This window comes from Eulemur rufifrons, chromosome 14 (assembly GCF_041146395.1).
Source record: "Eulemur rufifrons isolate Redbay chromosome 14, OSU_ERuf_1, whole genome shotgun sequence".
Lineage (NCBI taxonomy): Eukaryota > Metazoa > Chordata > Mammalia > Primates > Lemuridae > Eulemur > Eulemur rufifrons.
In genome coordinates, this window is record NC_090996.1 from 35,111,218 (window position 1) to 35,124,721 (window position 13,504).

General features: G+C 54.9%; 1 protein-coding gene across 1 annotated transcript in view; it reads left to right on the forward strand.

Annotated features, from left to right (window-relative positions):
• The first annotated feature begins 7,859 nt into the window (after positions 1-7,859).
• PKD1 (polycystin 1, transient receptor potential channel interacting) overlaps positions 7,860-13,504 on the forward strand; it is a 44,146-nt gene continuing 38,501 nt past the window's right edge. The window contains exon 1 of the mRNA XM_069487071.1: positions 7,860-8,074. Coding sequence (XP_069343172.1) covers positions 7,860-8,074 — 215 coding nt within the window. The remainder of the gene's footprint in view (positions 8,075-13,504) is intronic.

The following is a 13,504-nucleotide window of genomic DNA, read 5'->3' on the forward strand; positions in this document are numbered from 1 at the left end:
ATGCCTGGTTTCTGAGCAGAGGACGCGGTGCTACAGGAATACCGGGGCGTGGCAGGCGGAGATGAACGGTGGAGGCTGTGGGCAGGGGGATGAGTCCGTGGGGGAGGGATTGCAGTAACCCGGGGCAGAGGTTATGGAGACAGAAAGGTCTTCCAGGAGGGACAACATCTGCAGCCCTGGAGGCAAGGAAGGAAGAGTGAGAGTCCACGGGACAGAGACAGCGGCTGTCGTGGTGCATTAAACGTGGATTAAAGTCTTCACTATTCCTCCCAGTGAGGGGGAGGGTCTCTGTGCCCCGTCCTTGAATCTGGGCAGAAGCCATGATTGCTTTGACCACTAGCTATGGCAGAAGTGACTTTGTATCCATTTCTGGACCCAGACCTTCCTGTGTCCTGGAATAGTCTTTTCTCCCATGCTGGGAGGAAGCCCAAGCAGCACTGTGGGGAAACCCACGTGGAGAGACGCTGATTTGCCAACCCTGACAGTAAAGAAGCCATCTCGGTGGCGGATGCCCCGGCCCCAGCTGGTGCCGTGCAGAGCAGAATGAGCTGTCCCCACGGAGCCCTTCCAAGTTTCAGATTCATAAGCATCTGGGGGATGTTTGTTACACAGCAATAAATAACTAGAACAGGCTGCCAGCAAGGGCAAGGAAGGGAACCAGTATGGTGGGAAAGGCCCAGAGGGTGGCCTTAGCTGGGTCTGGGGATGTCCAGAGGCTTGGGACCCACAGGCCTGGACAGGAGAGGAGGCCAGGGAAGGCCCCTGAAGCAGAGTCTGGAGCCTAGACGAGCTCATGCTGTGGCCTCCAGCTCCTGCAGTGTGCCTCCTGACTTGTCCTGTTGGGTGTCCAACCTTGTTCTGGAGTGACATGTGCCTTGCGTTCCCAGCCATGATGACCCAGGGGGCCCATGGCCCAGGATGGTCTCACTCTGGGATCCCATTCTCCAAGCCCTCCAGCTTCACCTCCACACTCTGCTCACCCACAGAGCTTGGCCCCCAGGCTGGCCTTTGCTTGCTGGAGAGGGGACACAGGCAGGAGGGCATCCTCCTCAACCTTCCAGGCTCTTCCTGGAGCCTTCCCTGGCTCCTCCTGCCCTTGTTTCTTGCTCTCTTCGTGCTCTCCAGTGGCCTCCGGGGGGCTGTGCTGCCCCTGCCAGCCTGTGAGCTCTCTGAGGACAGGGCCCCATCTCGCCTGCTCCCGCTCCCACTCCCAGCCGGCACGCAGGGAGAGCTGTGTAGCTGAGCAGGAGAGAGCTAGGGTGGACTTCAAGGGTCTTTTAGCAAGGGGGGAATGCAAAGCCCCCAAAGCTTGCGCCCCTGGAGCACCTCTGCAGAAGCCAGCCCTACAGAACTCGGCTGTCTGTGCTGTCAGGGTGGGAACGGTGCCAGAAGGACAGGGAGCCAGCGGGGTCCCTGGCTTGCTGTGTGACGCTGGGCAAGTAGCATCCCCTCTCTGGGCCCCCTCCCTTGCATGAGACAAGGGAGTGGGAGGAGCTGATCTCCGAGGTCCCTTCCAGCTCAAACACCTTATGTTCTGTGAAATCTGCATGAACGTTGCCATGGAGACACCAGAGGAACCGCAGCAGCAATGAGTGTGACTTCCACCGGAGAGAGAAGAACTGAGTCACCCCAAAAAGTGGGTGACGTCAGAGGTGTGCTTCCCCCGATGCCCAGGTGTGCAGGGGCCACATGAGTGACGAGTGTCCTGCCCCTGAGAGGACACTCCCCTGCACCCCACTCACCTTTGTGGGCCTGAGTAGTGACAGGTGGGTGTCCCTCCTTGGCTGAAGGGGGACCTTTCGTGTGGGGCCAAAGCAGAGGGCTGTTCCCTCGCAGGTGTGACCACAGCGACTGAGAGGTGCTCCGCTGCGAGGAAGATGAGCTAATGCAGGAGCCATGTCCGCTTCTTACTGCTCGTCACAGCAGTGTCCTCCCCCCACGGGCCCGGGGGCCTGCTCACAGCAGCGCCGCTCCAGTCCCTGAGCGGGCTGCCTCGGCCACGGGAGGAGGCGGAGCCCGGGCTTGTGGCTCCAGGCTCTCCAGGCAGCCCTGGAGTGACATGCGTGTGGCTTCACGGCAGGTGCCAGCATCAACGCAAAGTAATGCAACAGACCCCCGTGGAAAGGTGACAGTGACTAAGGCCCCCAAACAGTCTTTGTCCCTGGGCTAAGTGCTTGTCTTGCATTGTTTCTTTTTTCTTAATTATAACAATAACATGATTTTTGTGGCATGTCAACACCACGAAAGATAAAGGTGCGAACAAACATCGCCCTTCTCACTTGGAGCCCACCCTTCAGTGGTGACCACTGTCAGGTGTGGTAACGGTGTCTGCGTGGCTATTGCAGCTGGAACAAATTACCACAAACACAGCGGTATAACGCTGTGGTCCCCGCGCCTGGGCTGCAGACGGCGCTGGTTCCCGCCCGGCCTGTTAGGACCCGGGCTGCACAGCGAAGCTCCATCTGCATTTGCAGCCGCTCCCGTTGCTCCATCACCGCCCGAGCGCTGCCTCCTGTCACTAGATTCTGCATTACGGTGAGTCGTGTACTTATTTCATTACATATCACAATGTAATAATAATAGAAGTAAAGTGTGAAGTAAATGTAATGGTGCTCGAATCATCCCGAAACCGCCCCGTCCCCGGTCCATGGAAAAATTGTCTTCCATGAAACTGGTCCCTGGTGCCAAAAAGTTTGGGCACCACTGGTATAAAACAACCCAAATTTATTATCACACGGTCAGGAGCCGGAGGTGAGAATGGGCCTTACAGGGCTAAAGCAAGGTGTCGGCAGGGCTGGTTCCTTCTGGAGCCGCCGAGGGAGAGCCTGTTCCTCACCTCTGCCAGCTCCTGGTAGCTGCCAGCATTCCTTGGCTCGTGGCCGCGTCACTGCAGCCTCTGTCCTCAAATCTCCCGCTGCCTTCCTTCTGTAGGGACACCTCTGATTACATTCAGGGCCCAGCTGAAGAATCCAGAATAATCCCCCACCTCAAGATCCCTAATTTCATCCCATCTGCATGTACTTGCCAGGTAAAGCGTGGCCAGGTTTTGAGGATCAGGACCTGGATATCTTCGGGGCCCGTCACTCAGCCGACACGACATCACTCAGGTTTTCTGTTTTGTGACTTTATTGTAAGCAAGGGTTTTGTGACTGAGACAGATGTAAAACTCACTACAGGAGGGATTTCTTTTTTCTGTGCTTTGTCTAGTTTGTTTAGGTCTCAAAATTATGCTAATAAATGCATTGGATATTTACACATAAAATACACTTGAGGCCAGATGTGTTGGCTCATGCCTGTAATCCTAGCACTCTGGGAGGCCGAGGTGGGTGGATTGTTTGAGCTCAGGAGTTCAAGACCAGCCTGAGCAAGAGCGAGACCCTGTCTCTACTAAAAATAGAAAGAAATTAGCTGCACAACTAAAAAACATATAGAAAAAAATTAGCTGGGCACGGTGGCACATGCCTGTAGTTCCAGCTACTCGGGAGGCTGAGGCAGGAGGATTGCTTGAGCCCAGGAGTTTGAGGTTGCACTCTAGCCTGGGCAACAGAGTGAGACTCTGTCTCAAAAAATAAAATAAAATATAATGTAGAAATGAATGCTTAGTTTCTATATTGGTTTGATTCTTCATGCTTACTAATAAAAACAAGTGATGTTATCAGTCTCTCCATGTATAACTTTATCTGCAACCCACAGATTTGCTGTGATGTATACTCATTACTATTCATTTCTATATAATCTGATTTTAATTTTGATTTTTTTGTCCCAAGACTGTGTATTTCCATTTCCACATGCTTAGATTTTTTAAAAATCAGCTTTATTGAGGCATAATTTACATACAGTAACATTTACCTTTTTTTTTTTTAGAGATGGGGTCTTGCTATGTTGTCCAGGCTGGCCTTGAACTCCTGGGCTCAAGTGATCCTTCTGTCTCTGCCTCCCAAAGTATTAAGATTACAGATGTAAGCTACCATTCCTGGCCAACATATACCAATTTTAACTATATAATTTGGTGAGTTTTGACAAATACATAGTTATTTAACCATCAAAATGATATAAAACATTTTTATCACCCCAAAATACACTCTTGTACCTTTTTGGTAAGTCCCTTCCCTCCCCTCCAGCCCCTGGCTACCACTCACCTGCTTTTTGTCACTGTATATGGTTCGGTTTTTAAAAAACAGCTTTACTGAAATCTAATTGGTATGCAATAACCGCTCATATTTAAAGTGCACAATTTGATAAGTTTTTTTTTCCAATTTTTAGTTTTTAATGAACTTGTAAAAAAAAGTTCCTATTTCAAAATAAAAACAAAATCCCAGATCATACAGATGTTTACAGTGATTGATTACATTTATGTAAGCAATTGTAAGATGTTAACTAAATTTGTGACAAATATGCTTTTTTTTTCTCTTTTTTTTTTTTTTTTAACAGAGATGAGGTCTCATTATGTTGCTCAGGCTGGTCCTGAACACCTGACCTCAAGCCGTCCTCCCGCCTCGGCCTCCCAAAGTACTGGGATTACAGGTGTGAGCCACCACACCTGGCCCATTTTACAAATGTTTTAAGTGAACGACCTGCAAACCCCAGGAATGGAAAAACACTAAGAATGCACAATTATGAGCATTTATAACCATCACAATTGTGGCTGAAGACTGGTCATACCTGTGTTCTGAAATGAGGTCTCAAAGCACTCTAGTTAAAAATAAAAGGTTTTAGGCTAGGAGCAGTGGCTGCAAGCAATGACTGTCCACACCACTGGCTAGTGGACACATGAACTAAAATTTCTAGATTTGGGGAGAAGCAAATGCTGCTCCTATCACCTGCTCTGCTTCTGGTCCTCAGTTCACGCAGGGGCTGGGCCCGCGGCCCCTGCCCGCTGGAGAAGGCTTGCTGCAGGGGCTTTCTGTTTTGACATCGTCCATCAAATGCGCAGTCATATTGCTGGTTCAGGTTTCTGAAGAGTGCGGAATAGCTGCCTCGTATAAACGTAATCTGGGGCTTCCTTGAAGCACAGCCCACAGCAGTCGTTTAAGTACATGGCAAATCCTGCAGGAAACCTTTTATGTAAAGTTTCAGTAGGAACGGACATCTTCTTTTCACTGATCTTTTCGTATTTTTGTTTCTTTGTTGCAGCCTTTAGTTCTTGCTGGGTTTCTTGCTTTTATTTTTTTGGATTTTTCTAAAGAGATGGGGTCTTGCTCCGTTTCCCAAGCTGGAGTGCAGTGGTGCGCTCAATCACAGCTCACTGTAACCTCAAACTCCTGGGCTCAAGTGATCCTTCTGCTTTAGCCTCCTGAGTAGCTGGAAGTGCAGGCACGCACCACAATTTCGACACATATATGCACCCATGAAACCACCGTGGGTGTCTATCAACCATGATAAGGAACATATGGATCACTTCCACACTTACTTTTCAATCATCTGGGTTGTCAGGGTGTTTGGCCTTCTCCCAAGATCCTCTGCAGATAGTTCTTCAGGGCTGTCCACTCAGGCAGGGGTTCCTGGGGTAGGTTGGGGTCCGCGGAGCCTCTGGACCACACTCAAGGTCTGGTGCAGAGAACAGGTGAAAGGACCCAGGGGAACCTCTAGGGGGTGGTGTTGCCCAGGCTTTTGCTTTGACCTTGCCTGTATCTGCGCTTCCCAAATACTCTGCTGTGTTAATAAGGCTTGTTAGCCGTGCGTTTCAAACTCCGTCTTTACTGACTTAAAAAAAAAAAAATCGTCTATTTGATCTGTATAATTCAGAGGAAGGTAATTAAGTTTCCGATAATGACTTTGTTTTTCAAAGTGTTTGTGTGTTTCACCCAGTTTAGCTTTGTGGGTTGACATTTTATTTTTGAGAACACAAACGGTTCATAATACATTCTACACAGATTGTACCTGTTATTCGTGTAAGAAACACAGACTCTTTTCCCACTTAACACCTTTTGCCTTGGGTTCTATTTTTCTGGCATTAATACGGCCACTCTTACCTTTTCTTTGTGTTTGCATTTTCCTTATTCTCAGCCCTTTTGGCTTGCTTGTTTTAGCTGTGCCCTTGTAAACAGCATTTACCTGGATTTAACATTTTTTCTCAGAATCTTTGTGCTTTAACATGAGAATTTAACTCGATTACGTTATTGTGATCACCCATGTGCTCGGCTGTGTTCCTATCATCTTATTTTGTGTGTTTTGATAAACACACTGATCCATTGTTCCTCTTTTAATCCTTTCCTGAACTGATCAGGTGTCCTGTGTTTTTTTGAGACAGAGTCTTGCTCTGTTGCCCGGGCTAGAGTGCTGTGGCGTAAGGCTAGCTCACAACCACCTCAAACTCCTGGGCTCAAGCGATCCTCCTGCCTCAGCCTCCCAAGTAGCTGGGACTGCACGCATGCGCCACCATGCCCGGCTAAATTTTTCCATTTTTAGTTGTTTGGCTAATTTCTTTCTATGTGTAGTAGAGACCGGGGCGGGGTGGGGGGGAGTGTCTCGCTCTTGCTCAGGCTGGTCTCGAACTCCTGACCTCAAGCGAGCCTCCCACCTCAGCCTCCCAGAGTGCTAGGATTACAGGTGTGAGCCACTGCGCCCGGCCAGCTCAGGTGTTCTTACTTCTTTTCTCCCGTTCTGGCTTTTGCATTTCTTTTACACTAATAGTATCGTTAACTGTTAAGAAAAGCCATTGAGCTTCTATTTTATCAAGAAACATTTCTCCAGTGTCTCCCTCCCTGGACCAAATACATTTCATTTTCTCTCTCTCACCATGTAGTTTTGGAAGTAGTTTAGAATTTCATTTCCAGATCATTAATTTGCTTCTTTACACACACGTCTTTTCTATTTCAGAAATCCTTTCTCGACAATTGCGTTTTACCCCACAGCCACCTTCCAGCATTTGGCCTTGATTCATCTACTCTGCTCATCTTGCACCACTGCATCTTGTGGGTGCATCTTCCCTCATCCCAATTCTGGAACTCGTTAGTCACTTAACTGCCATTAAAGCTTGAGCGTGGAGTACAATCCCAGCTCTGCCGCTTAGCTGCTGGGCGACCCGGCACATTTCTTGACCTCTCTGTGCCTCAGTTACCTCATTTAATAAAGGGACTAACGACAGCACCCACTGGTGGAGCCGTGAGGACTCGCTGGAATAAGGCAGAGAGTGGACGGGCAGTGCAGGATGTGGGTTTCCTCCCTCCTGTCTCCAGAAGCCCCCACGCCAAACCTCCTCCGAGCTGCGCGCGCTCCTCCTTTCTCCCGCCCTGCCGCACGCGGGCCTGGAAGACCGCGGCGGGGGAACTGAGCCGGGCGGGCGCAGTAGGAAGCCGCTCCCGCCTGGGGACGCGCGCGCGGAGGGAGGACGGCGGCACAGGCGAGGACGGCGAGCGGACACCGTCTCGGGCCGGGGAAGGAGGAAGAACGCACGGCCGAGCCGGCGCCGCGGGGAGGAGGGTGGAGCCCTCGGACGCCCCGCCCACCTCCCCCTAGCTCGCAGGGGGCGGGGCTTTAAAATATCCCCGCCCACCCCCGTGCCGGCCAACTCTGCACTGCGAGGGGCGGAGCCTCCCGACGCCCCACCTCTCGCCGCGGCCGACTCCGCGGCGCAGGGGGCGGAGCCTGAGCCCGCCCCGCGCCGCGCCCGGAGGAGGAGGAGGAGGAGCGCGCCGCGGGGCCCGCACTGCGGCGCGAGCGCGCGAGCGGGCGGCGGAGCACCGGAGCGCGGCCTGGCCCCGAGCGCCGAGCGGGCGCCGCGCAGACAGAGACGCCGCGGCCGCAGCCCGGATCCCGCCCCCGCCCCGCCATGCAGTCCGCGGGAGCCGCCTGAGGCGAGGCCGCCAGCGCGGGGCGGGCCTCGGGGCCGGCGGGGCCATGCGCGCGCTGCCCTGACGATGCCGCCCGCCGCGCCCGCCCGCCTGGCGCTGGCCCTGGGCCTGGGCCTGTGGCTCGGGGCGCTGGCGGGGGGCCCCGGGCGCGGCTGCGGGCCGTGCGCGGCCCCCTGCCTGTGCGGCCCGGCGCCCGGCGCCGCCTGCCGCGTCAACTGCTCCGGCCACGGGCTGCGGGCGCTCGGGCCCGCGCTGCGCATCCCCGCCGACGCCACAGCGCTGTGAGTACCCGGGCCGCGGGCGGGCGGTTGCCATGGCGCCGGGCGGCCCCGGCCCCAGCATCGCGGCGAGGCCGCGCGGGCACTGAAGGGCGCGGGCAGCCACGGGGCGCCGGGACCCTGGCGGGGAGGCCGCGCTGCGCGGGCGGCGGCCGGCGGGCTCGCGGGGCGTGGGCGCGCTCCCCGGCCTCGGGAAGCGGAGACGGAGCGCGGGCCAGGCCGCTCCCAGGGCGAGGCTCCAGCGCGGGGATGTCGGCCCGACTAAATAAGGAAAACCTGGAACGGCGGCTGGCGCGGCCCAGAGGGAAGCGGAAAAATCCCGGTTTTTGTGAAAACAAACATGCCACACGGTGGGGCTCTGTGGGCGTGCGGGGGCGAGGTGAGGAGGTCGCGGTCAGTCGTGAAGACAAACACACGCTAATTAGAGGCTAATTAGCACGCGGCCTGCGGCTGGGGCATTCCCTAGGAGGTGGAGATCGCTGTCGGGGTGGCAGGGAAGACTCCCTGGAGGAGGTGTCTGGAGGAGAATTTGATGGATGTGTAAGGATTGGGCTAGGAGTTAAGAAGGGACAAGGAGGTAGGTCCAAAGGAAGAGACGAGGGAAAGGTGTGAGCAACGGGCTGGAAGCTGGACTCGGCACTTGTGGCAGGGGCAGGGCGGGATGGGAGGTGGGCTCTCAGGGGGGTTGGGTCATGAGGGACCTCAGGTGCCATGCTCTTGGATTCCAAAGCTGTCCTGAGGACAAGGTGGGGGGATTGCCTTGGAGGGGTTTTAAACATTGTCGGGTTTGCGTTCTGGGAATGCAAACAACAGGTGGCCTTTATTGAGAGGTTGCCTTGAGCCAGGCCCGTGCCAGGCTCTTGTTGCAGATTAACCCTTACCCTAACCCTCTGAGGCATAGGTAGAGTCACCGATTAGGTACCTGAGGCTTAGAGCGGTGACACGACTCGTCCAAGCTGTCACAGCCAGGACGTGGCAGAGCAGGGGTTTGGACCTGTGAAGTGCCCTGGACTCAGGGTTGGCTTGACAAGGGCACAGGGGACTAAGATTTGCAGACAGTCGCCCTCAGGGCTGGGGGGCATCTCAGGGCACGCTGATACAGCCCCTTGGATTTCTAGGCACTTCCAGGCTCCCGAGCCAGGACCCCGTCTCTCCCTGACTGTGAGCTGGTGCCCAGGGGAGCTAGCTGTTAGCACCCCTGGGTGTGGGCCCCATCGTGTGGTTTTGTAATGTTCCTTGGTGACTCTCTCATGTGGCCACCTTTAATTAGGGGAGCCCTGTGTCCTTGGAGCTTTGCTGGGTGGTCTTGAGGGTGGGGGAAGAACACTGTCTCTGGGACCAGCTGGGAATCGTGGGTGCCGTGGGTGCTGCCCTGGTCGTGTTATCGTGCTCCCTGGCCACTGAAGCCGAAGCATTTGTGGCGCAGCTGTCTCTGTGGAGATCCCCCCACCCCGCCTGCCATGGCGCCCACAGAATTGCATCAGACCCGCCCTCCCGGTGCTCCTCTATGCTGTGGGTGCGGGTGCCTCTCTGCTGGGGTGGATACTCTGGGGGTCAGGCCCAGCTCCCGCTGGTTGTTCCTGCCTCCCGGTTCCTGGTGCCATCCTGTCGATCACCCTGGCTTCTCAGGAGCTGTCCAGGAAGTGAAGGCAGGTCAGCTGAGGGGCCTGCGACGAGGCTTTGGCTGTCTGCAGCGCTCAGACCTGTTGCCTGGCGTGTACCCTGCTCGGGCTCTGCTCCTGGGTTTTGGAGGAAGGTGTTCCTGGGAGCTGGTAGCCTGTCCCAGCCTGAGCTGGCAGGATTCTTAGATTCTTGGCTGGCTCTTCTAAGTGTGCAGTGGGACATCAGGGAGACTTCATGTGGGCGGGTCAGTGAGCAACACGCTCTTTTGTACACCCCCAGAGCCATCTCTGGGAGATTTCCAGAGGGTTGGGGAGAAACCATGGGAAACTGGGGCCTCAGGGGCGGGTGTTAAGGTCCCCTGCTGGTCTCCCAGGCCACTGTCTGTGCTCTGGGCTGCCTGGCCATTCTGCTGTCCACTCTGCAAACTCCTCAGGGAGACAGGTGGGTGTCTCCAGCAGAGAGAGGTGGAGCACACAAACCGTAGCCTCCCAGGCGAGTGCTAGGGCACAGGTGCGTTGCCTTCTGGGTGTCACCAGCAGCCTCTTTGGGGGGCCTCAGGCCCATGCCTCTCCCTGTGTGGCTCCTCAGCCAGCCTGAGGTGTGGCAGTACAGCCGTGTCCAGTCCCAGGTGGGAGACCATGGCCTTCCAGCCTTTCTTGGGTTAAGTGATGCTGCAGGAAGGTGGTCGTTTGAAAAAGATGACACCCTGGCGAATTGTGCTGCTCTGCTGTGTCGAAGGCTTATGGAGGAAAGCAGGCAGGACAGCGTGAAGCTCTCATGGATCCCCCAGCTAACCTCCCTACCTGTGTTTTGAACTAAATCCAGCCACCTTCTTCTATCTGCAAGCATTCTGGAGTGTGTCACAGTACCACAAGCACCCCTGGAACAACAAACAACTCCTTAACCCCATGGAATGTCCGGTGTGTTGAAGTTTTCGGTTGTCAGTGTTTTCACTGGTTTGAATTAGGTGCAGTTAGTTGAGGTCCTTTAAATCTGTGTTGTCGCGGTGGGCTCCCTCCATCGCTTCTGTCCCTTGTGCAGTTTGTTGAGGAAGTTGATTCCTGCAGCCCTGGACCTTTTTCTGTGTGTCTGGTGTCCCTGCTGGGGTGCTGTTGAGTGTGTCCTCTGTCCTCTGTATTTCCTGGTAGTTGGATCTAGAGCTGTGTTGTGTGGAGAGCCAGATTTCAGGAGCTTCAGGGCCACTGTGGCTAGTGGCTGCAAGAGAACATTCCATCATCACAGAATGTTCTGGACAGCACTGCTCTGGGTGTGAGCTGCTGGTTGGTTCAGGACTGGCTGCTTTGGAAGACCGCTTGGTGATGTGCGCCACTAACCTTGGCCAGCGGGTTGGCTGGGCCTGCTGTTGGCTCGTGAACGGGCCCCAGGGCTGGGCCATACCAGGGACCTGGTATTGGAACCTTAGAATCTTCTGTGTGCTGGGAGCGCCTGGGGCCTTGCCCTTTCCTGCCTGTAGCCCTAAAAGACAGGAGAGTTGGGGGGCGGCGAGGAAGCTCAGGCCCTGCGTCTGCGCCCAGGGTAGGCGCTGGAGGGAAGACAGGCATCTGGGAGCAGACCCCAGGCTTGGCGTGGCTCTAGTGCATTAGACTGCAGCTGCCAGATGCATTGCTGCCTTAGGGGCTGGGGCAGCAGAGGGTCCTCATGCTCCTATTTCCAACCCCTGGGTCTTGAGAGCCAGGACTGGGGGTTGTCACTGAGGCCTCAGGCACGATCCTGCTCCAGCGGTGAGTTTGTGAGCCCTCACTAGACAAGGCCGCTGTGCACTGGCTGTGTGCCACTGGTCAGCGAGGCCCAGCTGGGCACGGTCCTGGCCCCTCTGGGGCTCAGTTGTCATGGGGGAGCCTGTGTCAAACTGACAGGCGAATGGCCCCCACAAGGACAAAGACACGGGTACTGAGGAGGGGGCTGCTTTGATGGAGCCGGCCAGGAAGAACCGCCCTGTGCAGGCAACAGTGAAGCCAAGGCGCAGCGCCTGTGGTGCCAGGAGTTGCCCAGGGAGTGTTCCGGACAGAGGGAGCGGCCCTGCAGGGTCCCTGAGGTGTGAGGTGACGCAGGACAGAGGCAGGGCCTTCATCAGGAGAGCAGGTGGGGGCAGCATTGAAAGGTCTAGGAGGGAAGCAGCACAGCCGGCATCTTCTAGGGAGAACCTGGCTGTCGTGCAGAGATGTGGGGGGACTCGGCATCCCGCTTGCTGGGCTGGCCTGGCTCTCACACAGCACCGGCGCTTGGGGATTCAGAATGCGCATGTGTGGGTAACATCAGTTTCTTTCTTTCTTTCTCTCTCTCTCTTTTTTCTTTTCTTTTCTTTTTTTCTTTTTTTTTTTTTGAGACAGGGTCTTGCCCTGTCACCTAGGCTGGAGTGCAGTGGCATCATCATAGCTCACTGCATCCTCCAACTCCTGGGCTCAAATGATCCTCCCACCTGAACCTCCCGAGGAGATGGGACTATAGGTGTGTGCCACCACGCCTGGCTAATTTTTCTATTTTTTTTTTGTAGAGATGGGGGTCTCACTATGTTGCCCAGGCTAGTTTCGAACTCTTGGCCTCAGGTGATCCTCCTGCCTCAGCTTCCCAATGTTAGTTTCTTAATTCGATGCAGAATGCAAATTTGCTGAATCTGTGGATGAGAAGGTGCATACCCACTTCTGTGTGTGATCGCCTGCCGAGGGGCTGGGGTAGGGAGGAGATGGGAGGCGTCAGTTCTGTCTGCAGCCTTCGGGATGTGCACAGACAGACCCCGGGCGTGGTGCTGAGGAAACGACTGAGCGTGGAGCACACCTGCAAGTCACGTGTCTGACGCGAGTGTATCCAGCACGTTACCGAGAACTCTTGCGATTCAATAATAAAAAGACAAATGACCCAATGAAAAACTGGGCAAGGGTTCTGAGCAGACATTTCTCCAAAGATACACAAACAGCCAGCGGCACTTGAAAAGGTGTCACTGGTCTATAGATAGGGAGATGCAAGTCAGAGCCACGGTGAGACACCCGCTGGCATGACCACAGTCAAGGAGACGGGGAGCAACAAGTGCTGGTGAGGATGGGGAGAAACCGGATCCCACACACGCTGCTGGCGGGAACCCAGCCTGGCGGTGGCTCAAACGGTTCAACAGAGTTACCGTGGGACCCAGCAACTCCACTCCTAGGTGTGGACCCAAGAGAAATGAAAATATGTGTCACACAGAGACCTGTGCACAGCGTTCGTTGCAGCGTTGTCACAGTGGGCAAGGGGCGGAAACGAGCCCGAGGGCTGCCGGCAGATGGAGAAACACCACGTTCCCGTTCATCCCGACAGTGGGATTTACCCCCCCGGGGGAAGGGTTGAAGCACTGACGCGCTCCAACACGGATGAACCTGGAAAACGTGCTCAGTGGAAGAAAAAAGGCCACACATTGTATTATTCTGTCGATGTGAAATGTCCAGAATGGGCAAATCCGTAGAGGCAGAAAGCAGATCAGTGGCTGCCAATGGGTGGGGAGGGGTGGGGGGTTAGGAGAGTGGGTTTCTTTTTGGGGTGATGAAAATGTTCTAGAACTAGGGGTGATGGTTGCACAACCTTGTGAGTGAACTGAAAACCGCTGAATTGTATACTTTAGAAGGGTGAACTGTATAGTATGTGAATTATGTCTGAATTTAAGAAAGTCTCTGCAGAAAATAGCCAGGGAGACGTCCTCCCACCTCCCCTTCCCCTGCAGTGAGCATGTACTTGGCCCTCTGTGTCCTGTATCTCGCAGCTGCCTCACCGTGGGGCTGTGGGGTTGGAACCACTCTTGGTCCCATTTTACAGATTAGC